The sequence below is a fragment of the Micrasema longulum genome, unplaced genomic scaffold, assembly GCF_059751315.1.
Source record: "Micrasema longulum isolate JH-2025_06_02 unplaced genomic scaffold, ASM5975131v1 h1tg001427l, whole genome shotgun sequence".
NCBI classification, from domain to species: Eukaryota; Metazoa; Arthropoda; class Insecta; order Trichoptera; family Brachycentridae; genus Micrasema; species Micrasema longulum.
This window is the reverse complement of record NW_028278613.1, coordinates 151,627-176,125: the sequence shown is the minus strand read 5'-3', so window position 1 is coordinate 176,125 and position 24,499 is coordinate 151,627. Positions and strand designations below refer to the sequence as shown.

At 34.5% G+C, this 24,499-nt stretch overlaps 1 protein-coding gene across 1 annotated transcript; it reads left to right on the top strand.

The window, feature by feature from the left end:
* Positions 1-847: 847 nt before the first annotated feature.
* On the top strand, positions 848-9,546 carry LOC148275437 (uncharacterized). Its single transcript, XM_088235713.1, has 2 exons — positions 848-979; positions 1,930-9,546. Exon 2 carries the CDS (start codon positions 1,962-1,964, stop codon positions 3,300-3,302), a length of 1,341 nt encoding a protein of 446 aa, XP_088091839.1. The 5' UTR covers positions 848-979; positions 1,930-1,961; the 3' UTR covers positions 3,303-9,546.
* Positions 9,547-24,499: the final 14,953 nt, after the last annotated feature.

Below are 24,499 nucleotides of genomic sequence, written 5' to 3'. Positions count from 1 at the left end.
AGTGCCTATCGCAAGAGGCTAAATTAGCAGTTCATAATGGAGTTCTAGTACCAACCCTAATGTATGGAAGCGAAGCATGGAGTTGGAAAAAAAGGGACGAAAGTAGACTGAATGCTGTTGAAATGCGATCCCTCAGGCGAATGTGCGGAAAAACAATGTATGATAGGTGCCCTAATGTCGAAATTAGAGCAGAATGCAAGGCTGAGTTAAGCATTATCGACAAAATTAAGAAAGGTCTTTTGCGATGGTTCGGTCATGTGGAGCGAATGAATGATGAAAGAACGGCTAAAAAGATTTATGATGCGAATGTGTCTGGTTGTAGAAGTCGAGGAAGGCCGAGAAAGACATGGCATGATCAAGTACAACAAATTCTTGAAAGTGGTCATGTGAAAATTCGGAATAATCGACGTGCGTGCATGAGAAGATGTATGAATGTGAAGGAAGCAAAGGAAGTGTGCCAGGACAGAGTGGTGTGGCGTTCTATCCTCTCTGCCTACCCCTCTGGGGAAATGGCGTGATGGTTAGTTAGTTAGTTTAATAATATATGATTTGTTTTCTGTACGTCTGAAGACGACAAATAAAACTGTGCGCTTTTAAAGTTTTTTAATGGTTCTAGTTTTCATGAAAAACAATTTAATTTTTCTAAAAACCATAAGCACATGTAAATATCTATAGTGTGTAAAAAAAACACTGCTCTAAAGTAATAATCCAGGGAGAAAATACGAAAATACATTTCCAATTAGAAAAGTCATACCGCGTTTCGTCTTAATGTGGGTAAGTACTATTTAATTTTCAAATGCCTTACCACTGGCAAGAATGTTCCTGCATTCAACAGCCATAAAAAAATGATTTAGTAAAAGAAGACGCGACATTTCCGCCATATTGTTCTACTGCTGTCAGATACGTCGGATTGTAATCATTCATAATTTATTTTAAGTTATTATTTGTTCAACAATATCACTTGCTAATTTGAAATGTTGTAAGTGTTTATCATCTGTATTATTGTCTCATTATTTAAAATATTTGGCACACAATTTGTATAATTCGATTATTTGGTATAGTGTTATTTTTGTTATTTAAGCTGAGAACGAATAAAATTCAACAACATATTAGCACCACTCCCAACAAATATGCTATAAAAAATCTTGCGTATTATGTACCAATTTTTGTGAAAGATCTAATCATCGGTTTTTTGTGATGGCTAACTATTTCGTTTGGTAGTCTAAAGTCCGTGAAATAGTTTAGTATATTGGTTCAGAATAGACTCGCAAGATAGGCGGTATCAAAATTCATTATCATTTCCCATTCCACCACAGTGGTGCATAGGATACTGCATTGGTAAACTTAATGCAGCTTCAACAACGCTTTGAGTATGTCCAAATGTTTGTAGACATGCTGGATTTCCTCCCTAGAAAGTTATTTAGATCTTAATTTGTTGCAACCGAGGGAAAACAGGTAGAGGAATTCGTGTATCTGGGAAGTTCATTTACTAGAGATGGAATGACTGAGAAAGATATTGAAAGGAGGGTAAGTGCCGGGAACAGAGTGAACCACTTAAATCAACCTTGGCAAATATTGTATGTTGCAAGAGGCAAAATTAGCAGTTCACAATAGAGTCCTGGTCCTACTTTGATGTATGGGAGCGAAGTATGGACTTGGAAAAACAGGGATGAAATTAGGCTGAATGCTGTCAAAATGCGATCTCTCAGGCGATTGTGTGGTAAAACTATTTACGATAGATGTACAAATGCGAGATCTGTACATTATGTATGGCTAAGAAAGGCATTATCGACAAAATCAAAAAAGGAGCTCTGCGTTGGTTTGGACACGGAGAGCGAATGGAAAAAAATTAACTACTTGAGTATTTGAAATCTTATAATTTACCCAAATATTAGGATTCAAAAAATTTTTTTGTCTTTATTTTTCTAGCTTCCAGAGTAAACTTTGACTCATGAAGTAAGATGGATGAAAACGTTAAAGTGGAATTCATTACAGAAAATATGTCGGAAGAACCATTTCAGCATCAGATCTTCTACAACATAGAAGTGGAAACCGATCCTCTATCTCAATCTCTATCTCACCGTGAAGTTGATCCCGAAGAATCGGAGAGCGATGGCTCATCCATCGCAGAAGACGATCATTGGGACGATATGTCTGTCTCGGAGAAGCTCGTCAAGAAGTACGATCCATTTTCTTCAAAGCCTGATTACTACATGACTCTAGTTAACACTACGACCAATCAGGAGAGATATTGCTGCTTGTCTTGCGGAGCGCAGTATCGCAAGCTCAAACGGCTCATCAAACACAAAGCCAGTCATTTGCTAGATCCTTCCGATCCCACTCATACCCCCGGCGAAGAAAATGTCGGCAAACAATGCAAGTTCTGTCCCAAAGTCTTCAAGACGCAAGCGCAATTAAAGTCTCACGTAAACTCGTCGCATCTTAACCACCGCGAATTCCGATGTTCCCTCTGCAACAAATCGTTCGCCCAGATCGGGCATTTGAAAACGCATCAAGTCACGCACACCGGCGAGAAGCGGTATTCCTGCGACGTCTGCAACAAAAAATTCAAACAGAGCGGCCATTTGCTGAACCACAAGCGCGTCCACACGGACGAACGCAAATTTATCTGCACGATTTGCAGCAAAGGATTCAAACAAAACATTCATTTAAAGAGCCACATCAAAACGCACACGGGAGAAAAGGACTATTTGTGCATCATCTGTAAGAAGTCTTTCAAGCAGAGCGGCCATCTGCAAATGCATATGCGGACGCACACGGGAGAACGCAAGCACGAATGCACCATTTGCCTCATGAAGTTCAAACAAAGCGGACATCTGCAGTCGCACTTACGAACGCACGAAAAGAACTCCAATAAGCACGCTGTGACGAAGTCTCCGAACAGCGAAATTAGACCCCGTGATTTTGATAATTTTCCATTCACCTGTCCGATTTGCACCATGAAATTCAAACTGAACAGGTATTTGCAGTCTCATTTGCGAATGCACGAAAAAACTAAGTTAGATCGCAGAAAATTTTTGAGAAATAAACAGATCAAACCTCTGCTAATTGACAGCGAGAGTGAGAATGACGATTGCATTCTGAATGAAGAATTCGGTGAAGAGGAATTTGAGGAAATTGAAATAATTTATGATTCTTTGCCAGTGGAAAATGCGAAGAATAAGAAAAACGCTAAGACTAAAAGAAAAATAGTGCCAGATCATAGTTATGAAATCGTCAAACAAAATGCTAAACCGTCTGTTCATAAAGTTATTTTAAAAAGATGCAAGAAAAAGTCTTAAAATATCATTCGGGTTGGGTCAAATTACTTTGGTTGTAATTACAGTAGACGCTCTCCTAACCGGCCTTGACGGGACCGACCCAGGGCCGGATAGCGAAAAAGCCGGTTAAAGAGAAGCCAGTGAAAAACACATTAAAAAACCTGCAAGGAAGAGAAAAAACATAATTTTTTCAAAACACTAAGAAAACAGAACTTTTATGCTGTATTAGAAACTCACACATTAAAAATTAACATTTCACAAACTGTAAAAAATATGTATAGGAAAAAGCCACACATTCCTCGAAAAGAGGCCGGTTAAGAGAGCGTCTACTGTAATTCAATTATAAGGTACCAATGTCATACTGCTAACATAAAAATTATTACGTAATTTCTTCGTCTTTTATAATTTTTAGTGGTTTGCATGCTGTGGACAGCTGAAAAAATCACCAGGGATGCTATTTTTCTGTTTTGGTAAATATCTTGCTAGGAATCTATTTTTTTCCCCGAATCCACACATAGTGTGCATACAATTCTCGAGCATTTATTAAATGAAGATAAGATGATCGGTCTTCTTTCTATTCTTGTAAATGGTGGTCAGTGCTAAAAAATCCTAACGTCACTGTAACGTGTGTATCTATTGTGACGGGTCTCCGTAAATTAATCATCACCGTCCAAGCCTAGGTCTTTAGAGAGCCGGGCTACTGAATGAAGGTGAGTGCTTTCATATGTATGGCTAAATCTCCTCCAGGCCCGAGCCCTTAAAGGACCGGGCTATTTGGTAGGAGGCGAACGCTCTCACATTCCCAGTGGTCCCCTGAATATCGGTCTCTTTTGTATAAAGCATTATATTCACATATAATGCGTTTAGGTGCTTCATCATCTATAAGTTTCAGAGATATTCATTCTAGTATCTGCAGCTCTAGTGATAACTCTCACATGGTTTCAGTTTAGGTGGATAGCAAACCTTTGCCTGTACCCCTTTCTGAACTACCGAGTTCTTTTGTATGGTGTTGACCAGGTTCTTTAAAGAACCGCAATATATTGAAATCCAAGGGGCCAAAAAATTAAAATTCGTAATAACCAATTCCCTCATATAACGAAAAAAAATCATACTCGGTATGTATGTGCTACGCGCCGTCGCAAAAAATGTTGCGCGGCTTCAAAAAACAAAACAGACGAACTGACGTACTCGGCAGTAAATGGAGAGGTTCGGAGCTTTTCCTTCACACGCGCTTACATACATACACTGGACACGCACTTTGACAGTTCTGGGTGCCGTCAGACTGCCGCGCGCCGCCGAAAAGGCCAGAAAACCGTTTGCATACGGCAGATGCAGCGGCGGCGCGGCTTTGAAAGTGCGAAATTATGTTTCCATCTTTTAACACCTTTTTTATTTCGTTATAAATTTACGTAAATATATTGGCATTTTTTCGTACGGGACAAAAATGATTTTGTTATACCTATTAACGGAATTTTGTTTTTAAATTGGTTTTAGGGAGTAAATTTCAATTTCTTTTCAATATACGTCATTTTTCGCTATATCACGGTTTTACTGTACTATGCTTTTGGACCCACGACTGGGGTTCGTTATGCGGAGCACATTTGGGCAACCCGCAGTGGGAGTCTGGGCTCATTGGGGCTGTCTTCCAGCCTCGCCGATTTATCAGCTGTCTTACCATCGATATGCCGCTGTTACACTCACCGACAAATTCAAATGATTGGTCTTAGGTCTCCGATCCAGTCAGGAGTTTGAGATACAGTGTAATGTTGTGTGTTCAAAACGTCTTTATTTAATTAGGAAATGTTTGTTTGATTCGACATGGTCTTCCTTTTCAGTCGAAAACATGCGGTTTTGGATTCATTATCCTCTTAGACAAGGAACCAAATTTAGCTACGAAAATGACTTGATTATCATAAATATGGTGCACATGACGAATTATATTTTTAATTAAACAAATCTAATTGATAGACAACAGACTCGAGGTGAAGGAATTATTACGGCATTCCATTAATTTCACATTTGACCCTTTGGACTCTATTTTTTCCCCATGCGGTATTTTTTAAAAGACAATCAAGATGTGCTACAAAAATCCCCAAATTACTCAAAAAGATGCCTTACCACAGTAGATTAAAAGCACTAGGACTTACATCATTGGAAGAACGACGGAAGAGAGGGGACTTGATAGAAACTTATAAGAAACTTAATAATTACTATGACTGCCCCCTGCGTGAGAAGTATCAATCAAATCCCAACACAAATTTACGGGGTCTTAATTGGAAGCTCTGTCGTCCCCAATTCCACCTCAATCCCAAGAAAAACTTCCTTTCCAGCAGGGTAGTTTCAGACTGGAGTAAATTGCCAAGTCTAGTTGTCCATTCCACTTCTTCTTTATTTTTCTGTCACTGCAAGCTGCACAGTGCTTTGACCCACTTTCCTCTCTCTTGGCTAAGAAGTGTGACGTTCCATCTTATAATAATAATGTTTGGATAATTCATATAGTGCCATTTTTGTGAAAATCACCTCAAGGTCAAAAAGATTACGCAACAGACAAGCCAAATTTCAAACATCGAATGACAGTTGTAAAAACTTGATTTATTTTGTTCTGTATTTTGACATTTAAATCTGTTTAATCTATTATTTATTTTTTTTTTATTTATGAGAAAGGTTTATTTTTTCTCCAAAAAAAAAGTAGCCAGTGTCATTTTATGTCAAACAATAAGGAAGTCAACAAATTACTAGAAAGTTAATAGGGATGGAGAATATTTTAGAGAAGGGAATATAGAAGTCTAGGCATTTACAGTGCTTATGACCTGTCATTGGCTTTAAACACTGGAACATTCACCATTTTGCCTATGTTTGAACATCCATATTTCTTCCATCTGTTGATTTTAATGAAGTTAAAGAGCCAATGATAGATCATAAGCCCTGTAAATGCCTAGACTTCCATATTACCTACTTTAAAATGTTCTCCACCCCTGTTATAATTTGTTAATCTTAATGACCCAGTGAGTTAGTGAAATCCAGTCTTTTGTCTACGAACATTTGGACAAACTCAAAATATTGTAATAAAACCAACTGGTACATGAAGTTTAAAAATTTTAAAAAAAATTCAGGCGTTGCCTAGTATGTGAAATAATTAAATCAGATAAATATCTTCGCTACAATAAAGGTTTCAACTCTTTAACTTAACTAAAATCAACGGATGGAGGAATTGAAGAAATACGGATGATTAAACATAGGCAAATTGTGAATGTTACACAGTGTGTAAAGTGGCCACCTAAACCAGCCAATGACAGATCATAAACCCTGTAAATGCCTAGACTTCCGTATTCCTTCTCTAAAATGGTCTCCATCCCTGTTGTAATTTGTTTATCTTAATGACTCCCTAGGAGGCGAAATTCATCCAGTCTGCAAATATTTGGACAAACTCAAAATATTGTAATAAGAAAGTTATTGCGCTTTTTACAAGACAATTCGCTCAGGCAGGTGACTCCCGTCATCGGAGCTGTAGCATATTTTTATTTCGGGCCGGTGGCTCCCTGCGGGTTGAGGATCTATGTATTTGCTGATTTAAGAGACTCAACACACCGTTTTGTGTAATGTTGGTGATCTCCACAATTTTCGCAAGTTGTATTACTAGTTAAAATTTGGGCACTTTCACATTATCCAGCCATTTCCCGTGGATGGCAACTGTTGGTTATTTGGTGAAGTTTTATAACTCAAGGTTATTGAATTTGAAATATTTTTGAAACTTCTTCTGATGCATTAATTTGTACTTTTTTTTCAAGATTAATTATTTATCTGCCAGACAGATACTATATAAAAAAAATTGTAATTTTATGTAATATAAAGCAATATTGAATCCTACAATAAAATAATGGTGTTTTATACAAATGTCTTTTTATTTGTAGGATATACCTGCCTCCTTTTCAGGCAAGTTTTATAAAACGATGTTATGTTTTTTTAAAATTTTTAAACAACAATATCTAAAGATCCATAAGCAAAAACTCGATGTAGATATATGTAATAAAAATATTTTTATAATCCAGTAAAATGGCTACATAGTCCAGAGCCAATTTATTTATTTATTCATACAAATACACACATACTACAAAAAAATATAATAATAACGTATCCCAAACTCTATGAGGCCATGGGCCCTGTGTTGAGTTGGGATACAACATAATGGAAAGTGGAATCACGTACATAATTAAATAATAGCAAAAATAAAAATTAAATATTACATAAACATACGTATATTTCAATAAACATCCAGACCACACGCTTAATAGTATATAAATCTACGCAATATCTCGCAGCAGTCTCCTGCAATGGTCTCTTTCGTTAGACAAAATCCAGACTTGTGCAATCTTTCTGAAAACGGCTTTCGAATACCATATAAAACAAAATAATCTTTAAAAAAAATAGTTGAAGCACTTATGGTAGTCTCAGCATATCCTGCCATCGCTCGAACAGTGGTGAATGGATCCACCCTGCAGTGGCTTGAAGAAGCGCGCTGTTGAGAAGAGAGCTTTCCTGCCTTGTTCCCATAGGCTCCAGGCTCTTTGGCGAAGTAGGGCAGCGAAGGTGTTTACCCGTCCAGCTATAAACATTTCATTTCGGAGGCACTGCAGTACCTAGGCCCTCAATTTATTCCACGCTACTTGCGTAAAATTGTTCCTTAGTTCCGCTGTATACATGGACGTCAAATACGATGTAAAGATGGTTTTCTTCACTTTGTCACTGCACTGAAAGAAGCGTCTTGCTAGCATAGAGGCCCTGACATCGACGAGACACAGGTTTTGAGCTTTAGAAGCAATTGACATACTGTGTTTTTACTTATTATGAAGTGTTTTTAAATTTGCATAAAGTTGATAAATATTAATAAGTGCCCTTTTGCTTATGGCGGTAGTATAATATATAAAAAAAAAATTATGTAAAGGAAATATTTGCGTTCTTAGAATTTACACAAATATTTCAATTTCGGTGAAAATTTTCAACGAGTTGTAAATAACTCACTATTAGAAAATGGAAATCAAGTTGGGGTAGAGTGGGATTCGAACCTCGGACCTCTGATCCGTGAGTCCGCTACACTAGCCACGGGACCACAACCCAATTCTGAGGAATTCTGATTTGAATCCTGAGGTTGATTTATTTTCCTGGCTATCTTTATCTGAGTAGTGTTGGGAAAAGGAGGGAACTTCTCATTTTTTGCTCAATGAAGAGAAAACCACGGAAAACTCATTCTAGAAAAGCTAGACTATTGATAGGCATCTGTAGTTTAAATTAAATAGTAAATTTATTGCAACCAGCCAATGACAGGTCATAAGCCCTGTAAGCGCCTAGACTTCCATATTCCCTTCTCAATAATGTTTTCCCTCTCTGTTGCAATAAATTTAAATATGAATAACTCCCTAGGGAGGAAATCCATTCAGTCAGCAAGCATTTGAACATACTCAAACATTGTTGAACTAACTACCTGGTAAAAGAAGAAGTATAAAAATTGGAAAATTGTTTTCAGGCGTTGCCTAGTAGGTGATTTGGTTCAGCCGGATGAATCTTACCCACGTGATAAAGGTTTCAGCTCCTTTACTTCACAAAAGTCAAGAGATGGAAGAGTTGAGGAAATGTGGATGTTTAAACACGTGAATGTCACACAGTGTGTAAAGTGACCACTTAAACCAGCCAATGGCAGGTCATAAGCCCTGTAAATGCCTAGACTTCCACATTCTCTTCGCAATAATGTTTTCCCTCTCTGTTGCAATATTTTTTTTTCTTTATTGATCTCTTCAAGTGCTCGTTAAATAAAACACATTAAAACAAAATGCCCTGAAGTGTATTTATTTGTAATGTAATAAATCGATTTTCATCTGAATCAATAACAGCATTTGGCACAGTGTTTTAGACAATTTAAAAATCTTAACACAGTCACGGACACAATAAATAATGTTATCGAAATCGCTATGATGTATGTCAACAGGAATACAAAGTTTGAGACTAACAATTTTTGAAATCTTCCTTTTAATGTTTGTAATGCGGGTTTTAAAATAAGGAGAATAAATAATATAACAATTGTACTCTTAATTAGTTTTGATTTATATATCTATAAAATTCTAGAAAACATTTAAATAACTATGTCTCTATATTTTTAATGCTTGAAGCATTTACTTTGTGAAATATTTTTATTTAATATATTAAAATAAAATCACTTTGTTTTTATGAACCACTTATATTTTTATAATTTGACAACCAACTAGTTTCGGCAATACTATGCCTTCTTCAGGTTTAATTACAAACTAACACAACAAATAGAATATTTTCACAGTGAGGGTAGAGTGGGCGTGGCTACGGAAGTAGAGAGGAGAGGGGGTTTGTGTGTGGATTTAGGGAGAGGGAACATATTTAAAATAGGATCATTACTAAGATTTGTTTGATTTATAAGAATGTGGCTGCCTGTCATTTTATATAGGAAAAACATAAAATTCTTTTAAAAGAGTTAAAGAACATATGAGATGTCTTAAAAACAATAATTTTTCCGAGTTTGCTGAACATATCCTAACAAATAGTCACTCATTCAACTTTGAAGATGGCATTGAAATTTTACATACAAACAAAAAAGGATATGCACTTGATTATTTTGAAATATTGGAGATTAGAAAGGCTGTAAATAAAAATTTAAATATAATTAATAATCAAATAAATCCTTGTAATAGTCCTATTTTAAATATGTTCCCTCTCCCTAAATCCACACACAAACTGCCTCTCTTCTCTACTCCCGTAGCCACGCTCACTCAAGCCTCACTGTGAAAAATTTATATATGTTTTGTTAGTTTGTAAATAACCCTGAAGAAGGCCGAAACTAGTTGGTTGTCAAATTATAAAAATAAAGATGGTACATAAAAACAAAGTGATTTCATTTTAATATATTAAACTATGTCTCTCTTCATAAGTATTTTGTTTTTCAATTAATAAATGGTTGATGTAATAATCTTTTAGTTTGTCAGTAAAAATTCTTGGTAAAACCTTAATTATAATTTATTACAGAAATACAAGATTTGCTCTTGAGCGGAGCATGTGAACACCAACATATCTGTATCACTCCAGAAGACCCTATTACTATTCAGAACTCTCACCTCCTCTCACGTCGATCCCGTGTCCCTTAGTTCTGCGATAAAGACGAACGATCGTCATCGACGGGCTTCCGAGACGGCGGGAGCCCGTGGATATGAAAAAGAAACAATATGTGTTGAGCCAAGTTCACCGCTGCATCCTCAAAATAATTTAATGTTCATAATAAAATCGAACCATCTTATATTCAATATTCTCCTCAAACACTTGCTCTAAAAACTAAGAAGTTTTGAGTTTTGGTGTCAGAATTTGCACCTAAATAGGAGTACTGGCATAATACAAGAGTTTAATAATTAGCATTTCATTTCACCGAGTGTAGACTAAAGTCGGCATCGTGCTGTAGTGATCAACACGTTTCCCTACCATGCAAGAGGTCTCAGGTTTGATTCCTGACACGGTTGACATGAAATATTTATTTACGAATGTGTTTTCACATGAGAATATTTCATGGTTCCTGGACTGGCACCTGAAGCGTAAGACCGATCATTTTACTGACACCAATTGTTCACCCCCCCCTACTCAGAGATCTAGCCCCCTGTGATTTATTTTTGTTCCCCAGACTCAAAAGGGACATGAGAGGAAAATGTTTTGCCACTGTAGAGGAGGTAAAACAGAAATCGCTGGAAGGCCTAAAGAACATCCCGATAAGTGAATTTAAAAAATGTTTTGAACTTTGGAAGGATCTTTTGCAGAGATGTGTTGCGGTCAAGGGAGAATACTTTAAAGGTGATCAAAATTTGGTGTAAAAATATTAAAAAATAAAGAAGTTATAACGAAATTCCCGTTTCTTTTGGGTCCCACTTTGTATTTACTTTACGTCATTATATCTTTCTTAAGTTTGTGATTTTATAAATGTACATATTGTATTTTATGACTATTAAAAATGTTAAATATTAATAAATGCTTTGGTAAAAATGTAACAAACCTTGGACCCATAGCTACAAATTACTATGTTTTGGATATTAACAGATAATTACTAGATACGAGGTAGATCTAAAAAGTTCCGTTTGTATTTCTTGCCATGGCAGCGCTGTGATCCCAGTTTTGCCTATGTTCATTTCACCCGTCATACCCGTCATTTGTCGTCGTGCTCATCATCGCGACCTTCATTGAACTGTGTCACCCGTCTTTTTACCATTGAATCTGTTGAGGATCTTAGTATCAAAGTGGGACAGTAGCCATTTTCAGAAATTTTTAGTAGAGATGATTTTCTGTTTCGGATGTACAAGAAATGAAGAAACCAATTTTAAATATGTTTTTATACCTTCACAAAATAAATGGATAGATATACATTTCGTGCACTTCAAATGTCTAAAATATGTATTATTTAAATAAAAAAACACAATTTAAAAACGTTTTTTGCCTGCTTTTGAAACCCATGGAACTGCAAATGTCAGTTTTTTGGAAGGATGTTTACTACACATGGTCAAGACTCATAAAACGATGATAAGCGGGGTTTATGTTAAGTGTATGGAAATACATTTTTATCTATTATTTTTACTACCATAGCAACACTCTCTCTAAACTCTAAAAATGACAAAGACTTGACTCTGTCGATAATGCATGTCTCAGCCTTACACAGTCCACGGATCTCGACATTTGTGCAAAGTGGTCAAACTTTTGTATTCAAAGTTTTAACTCTCGGCTTTTTGCCATTTTTTTCATCATCATTCCCTTTCCGCACCTAATAGTGCATATGCCACTGCATTTGTACACCAATCGCAGTGTATCTTGATCATTTTTATTACATGAAGGTAAGATGATCAGTCTTACGCTCCAGGGACTATGAAATATTCTAGTGTAAAAACACCTGTATACATTCAGCATGTCAATTGTGTCGGAAATCGAACCCGAGACCTCTTGCATGACAGGCAAACGCGCTGACAACTACACCACGAGGCCGCCATTTTATTAACTAAACTGTTATGATAATTTTAATTCGAATGGGTGCTTTGTACTTAAATAATCGAGAAAAAGGTTTTTGGATTATGCAATGAGTTCACTTCGCCTTTAAAATATCAGTTCACTTCACAAGCAATGAGCTCATATCGAGCCATGATCACCTAGGAGCAATATTTGAAGGTATTTAAAGCAAACTTAGAAATCTTCACTACAAGCCGAAAATTAGTTATTGATGCCAAAATAAACTCAACATAAAAACCTACCTACCTAAATAATAGCGTAATTTAAAACCGTCTCTAAATCTTGCAAAAACAGAATTCAACTATACTACTTGACACCGCAAACTAAGCATTCTCCATTGAGTTGGTGAAGCATAATTACAAATCTCACAATTCTTTTTTCAAATTTTCTCACAAATATCTCGGTAACTCCTTCAATGGAGATGCCTAAGTTTGATTCTAATGCCCTCATTTGATTGATATCAATAAAATAAATAGCCAAACGAAGTTTGATTCTCAAAATGTATTCCTTGTTAATTGATAGGAAAAGGTGTTCTTCTTTCTTTTGGCGATCATGGCTTGATATGTTCATTAAACAAATATAAAATGACTATAGTCCTTAAAATATAGCATGATTAGAATCACAGCTGTCAAACTAATTTCATTAGTGATGGGAAATTACTGATCAGTGATCAAATTGATTTTATCAGTTATTTCATGCAATCATGAAACTCTGTTTCCAAAAATTGATATAAAACGCAAAAACAAGCTTATTATAGTGTCTTAAACACAACTATTCACCAAAAAATGAGACATTTATACTTTTTTCATGAACAACATCAAATTAATTATTTTTTATTCGATGAAATTACATTAATCAATTTGTCACATTTCTAACGTTTTTGCAAAATGATGTAACCTTGTAAAAACGTCGTTAATAATTAGGTTTATTTTAGTTTTCTTTTAGTTTTAAAGCTGATATTATATATTAATGTTGATTTATGTTTCAAGAATTGTACAAAAAAACAAATTCACACGCCAGATACAAATGATTTTTCGTGTGTCAATATGAATAAATCCTTTGACGTTACTACAAAGTTATGGTGTCACTTTTTCTGACAACTGTTATTCTAATCATGTTACATTTTGAGAACTATAATCTATTAAAATACTTAAAATAATAGTATGGTAATTCATAAAACCACACAGAGATTCCATTAAAATATCACAAAATTAAAACGATTATAAAGTATTTGTTGCAATAAAAATTATACAAAGTGGAAATTATAATTTGCCATTTTTTCGGCATCTTCATAATTGGTGTTTATTATAAAAGCATTTTTCTCTACAAAATTTCTGTGTCATGTTGGATTAACCCACTCCCCGCCTTCAAAATTGATGTATTTTATTTATTAATTTAAACACTTTCATTAGTGAGCATGAATTTATTACCTCTATACTTGATTGAAATAGCTTTTTCAATTAAAAATTACTCACATATGCTGTGAGCACCGCGTAGCAGTGCTGTCATAGGCGCTCCCGGACGTATGTGAGCTCCGCGGTGAATGAGTTAATAATACAGTGCTGTGTGTGTAATAGAACCAGAATTCCTGACGAGTGTTTTTGACTCGATGGCAGCTCAGGTAAAAATCCTGAATAAGGAAATTGAGCATTCGCCTACCATGCTTAAAGTCCCGCGTTCGATTCCTGGGAAGGTCAACATGAGATATTGATTAAAAAGGTGGCTTGGCTCTACTCTGCAATATTTCATGTTTCTATACTGGTACTGAAGCCTAAGAGTGATCACCTTACTTTCCATGCGACAAAAATGTCTAGGAAAGGATAGGAAAATGATAATGCATTAAATTGACTTTTATAATAAACTGACCAGTTTTAAAGATGTCATTGTAATGGTTAAAGCATTCGATAGTTATTACACAATTGTACATTGGTAGAACGTCGACAGTAATCCATCACCGCCATTCGGAGGTAAATATATTCTAACATTGCTAGTAAAAACAAACAAAATACATACATAATTCTGTACGTCAGAAGCTTAGGATCCTAAGCAGCATTTTTGACTTTGACTTAATCAGTTTTTGCTGGATTACAGATAAATTTCTTTTCTCTATCTGGTGCTACAACCCAATAACGTGCTAGGCATTAAAAACTACTAATATTATTTTAGACCTGGTATTTATAATTGCAGTCATCGGATTTAAATTGAAAATTAAGCTAATTCTTAATCAAAGTAAATAAATAAATTTTTAAAAAATAATATGAAATTAACAATAAAAATTTAATTCGGTCATGGAGATTGCCTTTTGCTTCTGCTGAAAAAACCATTTAATTCAATTTTGGAATCATTTTTTCAATTTTATTTATTCATGTATATGTACATTACAAAATAAAGTATCTTGATTCATACATATAGAAATAATAAAAATAAAAAGTCATTAAAATTAGGTAGGTATATATAAAAATAGCACGTAGGTATACATAATATCTTGAGAACATTATGTTAAAAAGTGAGGGCATTTTGTAACGAAAACCACACTGAGAGACGTGAAAAATGTCAACGTCCAAAGTAATATTATTCAATATATAGATAGCCCTTCCAACAGGCATTACCATTGGCAGGTTGGTCCAGTATATTGGAATATGGAACAGTCTATGTTAACGCTGTCTATGGTCCGCAACATAAAAGCTAATACTCCGCATAATTTCAGGGTCGTCAATAATACTGCGCAACAATCCAAAGAAATGTGTAGTTAAATACACATTCCTTCTAGTCTTCAAACTGTCGTAACCGAGCATACCCTGGAGGAACTCAGGGGGATAAAGCCATGGATAATATCCGCACTCCCTCATGTAGAGAAACTGAAGAAATTTCTTCTGAACCGTCCACCATAAGCGAGTACTTAAACTCACACGGTCCCCAAATCATCGAGCCACTCTTGAGTCTACTTCGCACCAACGAGTTATAAAGAATTCTCAGTACTCGTGTATTACCAAAAACCCTGGCAATACGCAAAATGAATCCTAACATCTTCGACAAATTACTACAAACTGTTTCGATCTGATCATGAAATGTCAGGGAACTCACAAGGCGACATAGGATTCTAAACCTCTGATATACAGAACCGAAATGTGGTCAAATTCGTCTTACGCGGTGATGGATTTCCGTCGACGAGATACAAGTTAGTTTGTTGTTTTTCTAAGCTAAATATTATCTATGAACTATAATAATGAACTTTAATATAAGCATTGGACACACTGTGGTATATAATTGACTAAATACCCTCTGTATTTCATAAAATCTGCTTTAGTATTTATTTTTCTCTCTAATAGTCTAAACAATCACAATATTCATCTATAAAATAGCTAATTGGTAACACTTGGCCTAATGACTGGCGAATTGTTTGCTACTCCCTTCCAAGGATGTTTTGAACCGGGTTGTCTCGGCACTATTGTATACAAAGTTGGACTGATTGTCAGTAATATTGCGATACCGCGAACTATCAATTTAATTTGGCCAGGGATCCTAAAAAGTGTTCTTTTTATGTATAACTTAGGATTTTAATCAATCAAAAGTACCGTAAAAATATTAATATTTTTTATTTGAAATATATTTATAAACCCTTAGGCTTTACATTCATTCAAGAATATAATTTTTATTTTTTAAATTCATATTCTACTGTTAAAGATAATATTATTAACATCTTTTGTAAAGGTTGTCTGAATCTTTTGTTCAGTTTTGTCTGGTAGTTAATTGCACAATTTCGGCCCCTGGTTCATTACTCTCGACTGTCCTTGTCTCATTTAAGAATGTTGTATATAATATTATTCTGATATTTTCATATTGTGTCCATGTTTACTACAGCTTTTTTCAAGTTTCTGTTCTTCGTCTACAATTACATCAGTGGCTAATTTATGAATACATTTTTATTATATTCTAGTTGAAAGAGTTCGGATTCTAGTTAAAAGAGTTCGGTTATATTTTATTGTTTGGTTCGTTTATAGAATTCTTTAGTTACTAAGGTCATACACTATAGTCCTTAAAATAAAGCCTGATTAGAATTACAGCTGTCAAACTAATTTCATTAGTGATGGGAAATTACTGATCACTGATCAAATCGATTTTATCAGTTATTTCGTGCAATCGTGAAACTTTGTTTCCAAAAATTGATATAAAAAACGCAAAAACAAGTCTATTATAGTGTGTTAAACACAACTATTCACCAAAAAATGAGACATTTATACTTTTTTCATGAACATCAAATGATTTTTTTTTTTCAATCAATTTGTCCCATCTCTAACGTTTTGCAAAATGATGTAACCCACAGACTACTATCTTATGTAATCTTGTAAGAACGTCGTTAATAATTAGGTTTATTTTAGTTTTCTTTTAGTTTTAAAGCTAATTTTATATATTAATGTTGATTTATGTTTCAAGCATTGGATTAAAAAAATAAATTAACACGCCAGGTACAAATGATTTTTCGTTTGTCAATATAAATAACTCCTTTGAAGTTACTACAAAGTTATGTCTTCACATTTTCTGACAACTGTCATTCTAACCATGTTACATTTTAAGGACTATAACATAAATATTTTGTTTTGCTGTCCTTGTAGTCTGTTTAAGTTGTTATCTGTTGTATGACCTAAAAAAACATTATTAACATACTATAGAGTAGGTAGTTGCATACAACATATTTTAGTTAAGATTTAAGATATACGAGTATTAAGAAGATATGTGAATGGATTGCAACAATAACTGTGAATAGTGATTGACAACAACTGTCAAAGTGTTCCTCTGTTTTTGGTGTTATTTATATGTTTTAAGTGTTCTTTGAGTTTTAAAAACTGTGATAATCTTTTTTTTAGTGCATCAGTATCCTTTACATAAATATTTATAACATATATATATATTTTTTGCAAATATAAATAAACTCACAAAGACTAGTCACATAATTTAAATCTGATTTTTTTTCTGTCTAATTAAATAATATTTAAATCTTTAAACTACGGATGGAAATAAGAAACCTCCAGATCCCCCTGATGGAATCCAAATTCCAAATGATCCATTTTTAAATGGTTTGGATGATGCAATTAGATCCCCAATTCTAAAATCCAAGCTGAGAAACAAATGTCCAATGATAAATATAAAAAATGATTCCCTAGACAAAGCTCTTCCCTCAAAGTCGGCAAACTTAAATTATGAACATGCTTAGGAGAAATATATCATCCCGATTGTGAATTTAGCTTCATCGGAAGAATCTAACACCACAACAAACGAATTATGCTGATATTGTGCACCATTTCTGGTTCATGTCCCAAGGAGTGTTTCGGACAATTCTGCAGTCACCATAAACTGCACAGAGGTTGCATCCACCGAAAATCCGGGAGGTAAAATTAAAAACAACTAAAATGAAATATTTATTAGTAGATTGGGATTAGTGGATAAATGCAACATCTTTTTAATCCTTTAAAATACGGTTCTGTGTGTGAAATAGAACCAGAAAGTAAACCTTTATTTTATTATTGTATTAATCACATTGTATGTTATTGTTAGTTAATAAAGATTTAACCAGCCAATGACAGGTCATAAGCCCTGTAAATGCCTAGACTTCCAAATTTCTTCTCGAAAACTTTTTCCCTCTCTGTTGAAATAAATTTAAATATGAACAACTCCCTAGGGAGGAAATCCAGCCAGTCTGCAAGCATTTGGACATAATCAAACATTGTTGAATTACTACCTGGTAAAAGAAGAAGTATAAAAATTGGAAAATTGTTTCCAGGCGTTGCCTAGTAGGTGATTTGGTTCAGCCGGATGAATCTCACCCACGTGATAAAGGTTTCAGCTCTTTCACTTCACAAAAATCAACAGATGGAAGAGTTGAGGAAATGTGGATGTTCAAACATGGGCAGAATGGTGAATGTTACACAGTGTGTAAAGTGGCCACTTAAACCAGCCAATGACAGGTCATAAGCCCTGTAAATGCCTAGACTTCCAAATTTCTTCTCGAAAACTTTTTCCCTCTCTGTTGAAATAAATTTAAGATTTATTATTATTATTATCATGAATAAGGAAATCGGGTGGAGATAGTAGAATAGATAGAAGTCTGCCTCGTTCTGCAGTAGTTGGTGTGTTCACCTATCATTCTCGAGGTCGTGGGTTCGATCCCTGACAGGGTGGACTGTTTAAATTGCAATGTTTCATCCCAGGACTGGCACCTGAAGCGTAAGACTAATCACCTTACCTTACTTGGATGATTGAAATACACTGAATTTTTACGCTCAGTTCACAAATGCATTGCCCCTATGTACCACGGGGTGCGCGGAAAGGGGAACGATGATGATGACATTTATGGTAATCATACAGGAATAGATTCCGAGTGATTTTATCTGCATGTCGGGAATTGAGAGGATCCTGGAATAGAGTATTATCACTCGGGAGGAATATCAAATTTAACCTACTCTACAAATAAAAGATTTTTTAAAGATTCTCCTAGTGTTTATGTAAACTATTATAATGAATATTTTCATTCATTATTTTCGTTTAAAAAAAAAAGGTCTTTCGAAAACGATCGTTTCGTAAGTTGGTAATAAATTTTGTCACAGAAGTTCACGAGTAATGCATTCATTTTAATGTTGGTAATGCCACAGGCCACAGATAGAAATATAAGGAGAGTTGTCCATGCATATTATCTTGAGCCCCCCCCCTTACCCACTCCACACTCCAGTTCCAGGCACTGACAGATGAAAGTGAAAACGGATTACATCTTACATTTCGAATTTCTTTTATTATTTTATGGTTTTCAACCTCTTCTAAATATTAATTTATTATGATAATGATAAATTGAATTATTAACTTAATGACTTCACGAATTCATACTTAATGACGTCACGAATGACGTCATACTTAATGACGTCACGAATTGTTTGTTTTTGGCACCATTCAAATGACTACAATTGAATTCTTTATATCTCCCTTATTTAAGAAATAACTGATTTTGATAAGAATAGTACTGATCAGCTTGTGATTTTTTTAATTAATTTATTAGCTAATAAATCCATGATAATTGTCTATTCCGGGAGGGTTAGAAACCCTAGTTCCAACCCAGACGACAGTCCTCACATTTCATGAACCGTTTCTTCCTGAAAGGTATTTTCTTTTTTTTCCTCGATAAGTAGTAGTCAAAAAATATATTTTTCCAACAATACAATGCTTTAAGTGCCTCCGTTTTGGCCAGTCTAAGAACCTCTGTAGATCCGACCCTCGCTGCTACAAATGCGGAGATGTACATCTTGAGGAATCTTACATGACTCAGATTGAAAATAGTTTCTGTGCTAATTGCTCTGGTAGTCACACGTCTTTTAATAAAGTTTGTCCGGAATTTGCTAGACAAAACATAATTTTTTTAAATATGTAGGAACTCAACATTTCCTATTTTGAAGCGTCAAAAATAACTTATAATTAAGGAAAATTGTATGCTGAATCTTTGTAAGATTTATTTAAAATTTGTATAACTATGCTGGATTTTTATACAAAAAATATTTATCCTTGCAACGCTAAGAATGAACGTGGCTCCTATACAGCAATAAACCTGTGTAAGAGAGAGCACGAAGATAGAATTCATAACAAGCAAGACAGAGACGCTGTTCTGTGGCCGATGTTTGTGTGAAACAGATTCAGTCGGTTAATGACAATGATGGGGGACGCACGCATGTGAGATAACTGGCGTATTTATGATTTTTAATTTATTTTGCTACAACAGGGCTAAATGATGTGTTTATTTTTATAAATTATGGAAAACGAATTATTAAACAGTATGAAATTGAAGCTAAGCTTCTATAATAGAATACCCGACATTGGCATAATTATGATGGACAATAAATTATTTTTTTTTATAAAAGGCGTACTTCTAAAAAAGGCCTATTATGGACTAAATGAGTACATGGCAGATAGCAGTATATTGAACTGACAATATTATTTTATTTGTGTTAATTTATTTGATTATTTTTAGAATGTGTAGTTATTTATTGAAACCTGACTATCTCTTTGTGTTGTTTTGTTTATTCATTTATATATTGACTTTCAATAAGCGTATAAATTATACGAACATTGAATAAAAATTAAATAAAATAAAAAATAAAAGAAATATGTCTCCATGTTTTTTTTTCAAATGTCTGAACTTTAGAATATTCTGTATTTTGCTTGTGGTAATTTTGACGTTACATCACCGCACGCAAAGGAATCATTTACCACAGTCTTTTAAGAGAAGGCAAACACTGTCTTGTTTTCTTTTTTTTCAAACAATATCAACATATTAAAATGAGTAAGCGAAAATCGCCAGTCATTTTGCCAAGTACATTTATTTTCTAACAACTACGATGCTTTTAATATTTTAATTGAAAACAATGCTTTGTTTAATGTTTTATACGATTATTTAAAATGGTATTTTTTTATACATACTTTTTTTTCCTAGTATCAAAGGAAGGTGTTACCCAATGCTATAAATATAGCATTAATGTAAAAAAATGCCGCCATCTTAATTATCAAGTATGTATTTTTATATATTTTAAATTTTTATTTTAATCGATTTAAACATGCTGCAAACAGGTTTAAAAAAACAACATAATTCTATCTACTATAGTCCTTAAAATATAGCTTGATTAGAATCACAGCTGTCAAACTAATTTCATTAGAGTTGGGAAATTACTGATCACTGATCAAATTGATTTCATCAGTTATTTCATGCAATCATGAAACTCTGTTTCCGAAAATTGGTATAAAAAACGCAAAAACGAGCCTATTATAGTGTGTTTAACACAATTATTCACTACAATATTTGAGTTTGTCCAAATGTTCGTAGACAAAAGACTGGATTTCACCCCCTTGGAAGTCACTTAGATCAACAAATTACAACAGGGATGGAGAATACCCCAAATAAGGGAATATGGAAGTCTAGACATTTACAGGGCTTATGACCTGTCATTGGCTGGTTTCAGTGGCCACTTTGCACACTGTGTAACATTCACCATTTTGCCCATGTTTGAACATCCAAGAAATATGAATGTTCAAACATATGGAATGTGAATGTTAACAGTGTGTAAAGTGGCCACTTAAACCAGCCAATGACTGGTCATAAGCACTGTAAATGCCTAGACTTCCATATTCCCTTATTTGGGGTATTCTCCATCCCTGTTGTAATTTGTTGACAATTATTCACCAAAAAATTAGACATTTATACTTTTTTCATGAACAACATCAAATGAATTATTTTTTTATTCGATCAATTTACATTGATCAATTTGTCCCATCTCTATCGTTTTTGCAAAATGATGTAACCTTGTAAGAACGTCGTTAATAATTAGGTTTATTTTAGTTTTAAAGCTGATTTTGTATATTAATTTGGATTTAAGTTTCAAGCATTGTATTAAAAAAGTAAATTAACACGCCAGAAACAAATGATTTTTCGTGAGTCAATATAAATAACTCCTTTGACGTTACGACAAAGTTATGTCGTTACTTTTTCTGACAACTGTCATTCTAATCATGTTACATTTTAAGGACTATAATAACAGATCTTTTAAGGTGTGTTATGACACGGTCAGAAAATTTTACAAGATTTTGTGCAAGATTTAATTCCATGAATATTTCAAATAAGTCGCAGTAACAGTTACCGTGTAATAAACTAAACGGTTTTGTAAGACAGTTTCACAAAAATAAATTAAACAGTTACTTGTAACAATAACGAAGATTTTGTAATTTTAGAAACTGTTAAGTGCTGTGTGGACAAAATCTGTGGCCATCTTATGGCTGTTCGCTTATAACCACGTTTCCTCAAATGAAACAAAAATAGTGTGATCATAGGGGGCCACGGTGCTTAAAGAGTTATTCTTAGAAACATGTTCTAGAATCATGAAGCTGTTAAATTTGTGAATCTATAATATTAAGTCTTAAAATGATTGATTGAATCTGTCATGTACGGGCCCATTCACACGTATCGCGCAAATTCACTCGGTCCGGTAAAATTAGGGTGGGTGACACATATTTATTATTTTCCTTTTTGGTTTCCTTGAATTATTTTCTTTGCTGCCAGTGCTCAAATCACGTAACGTCCAAAGGAAAACCAAAATAACCATATACAAAACAATTATACGTACTGCATTGGCATTTGGGTGTGAGGCGCTAAAACTGACAGTAAAGATGGCTGAAATGCTGGACACTTTTGAACGAAAAGTATCTGCGGACCAGTGAGAGAATGATCAGTGGCGCATTCGGTATAACGAAGAACTGTACAATATATGCCAGGCCCCGAGCATCTCGGCACATATGACGATGCTTAGATTACGATGGGCCGGACATGTACAGCGAATGCCCGACTCACGCGTCCCCAAAACAATAATGAGCGGTCACCCGGGAGGAAAGAGATTAGTGGGAAGACCCAGGCTGAGATGGGAGGATGAAGTGAGAAAGGATGCAGCGCAGTTTCTCCAGGTGGCAAATTGGAAGACGGCGGCTGAGGACCGACAGAGTTGGAGGCGAAAGTTGCAGGAGGCCAAAGCTCGATATGGGCTATAGGCGCCATCGGAGAGAGAGAGAATTATTTTCTACTCGCGGGTGAAAATTTTGCTAAAAGAAATCGAGTGGAGATTAGTTGACCTCATGGTGTACTGTTTCGTGTTTTTACCTGCCTATTGATAAATTAAATAATTAAAAAAATAATGTTTAATGAATCCACCCAATGTCTTTCGTTGTTCAGTCATTGTTGTTCAGCAAGTCAGCGGTAGCTTTAGACATACGTCGCTTGGAAAGGAATACACATGCGTCCTTAATTGTATTGTTAGGTGCTGTCTCTCCCTTGCGTCCGATTGCTGTCTCTCTCGCTGTCATGTTAAGCTACAATATTTGAGTTTGTCCAAATGTTCGTAAAGACTGGATTTCACCCCCTCGGGAGTCATTAACATTAACAAATTACAACAGGGATGGAGAATACCTTAAATAAGGGAATATGGAAGTCAAGGCATTTACAGGGCTTATGACCTGTCATTGGCTGGTTTAAGTGGCCAGTTTACACACTGTGTAACATTCACCATTTTGCCTATGTTTGAACATCCATATTTCTTCAATTCTTCCATTTGTTGATTTTAGTGAAGTTAAAGAGCTGAAACCTTTATTGTTGTGAAGAGATTCATCTGACTGAATTATTTCACATACTAGGCAACGCCTGAAAACAATTTTTCAATTTTTAAACTTCTTCTTGGACCAGTTGGTTTCATTACAATATTTGAGTTTGTCCAAATGTTTGACTGTAAATGCCTTGACTTCCATATCCCTTATTTAAGGTATTCTCCATCCCTGTTGTAATTTGTAAATAGTCATGTTAAACCTTTTTTAAACGTTTTTAGGTTAGTTACCGGTGAAGATGCTTTAATTTATATAAATATTGAGCCTGCTAGTTAATAGTATCCTAATAAAGTTTTTCTTTACAGTGACAGCTGAATTTTTTGTGTAACTGTTTAAGCTGTTTTAGAAGAATAACTGTTTTAAAATAACAGCTTCATGTTTTTTAACCATCTCTAGCACAAATTGGGTGAAATCTGTGGTTGAATTAAAAAAAATAGAACACGTTATATTTTTCAATAAATATTTGCATCCGACACCTATGATACTGTTAACTGTCAACTTCAACTGTCAACGTGTATTGTTGTTTCTTGTTTCATTTCATTTATACTTGGTCATGATTTGTGCTATTTTTTAAACCTGATGTTGATTGTTGATCGCAGAATAAAATATTGTCGGTTGTCAGTAGTCGCGTCGTCACAAGATAGCTCGTTTTGTCAACTGTGAAACTGCCCGTTATCTGTCATGGAGCCGAACACAGTCCCAGAAACTACCCTGTATAAAACAACAAATAAAATGGCTGAAGATTAAGAAACTGCACAAGATCTTGTACCATTCTCTAACCCGTGTAGAGCTTTAGAATAATATTTCTTCCAATGTGACAAAATTAAAAATTATTTGTGGTGTTTTTGTCAACTGTAACAGGTGTGCATGTTCAAAGCGATATAATTATATTTATCATAGTTTTTAATTATATATTTTTAAAATTAATATACGAGCATAAATATTGTATAACACTTAAAACTAAAATGAATAAATATTTATCGTACAAACAA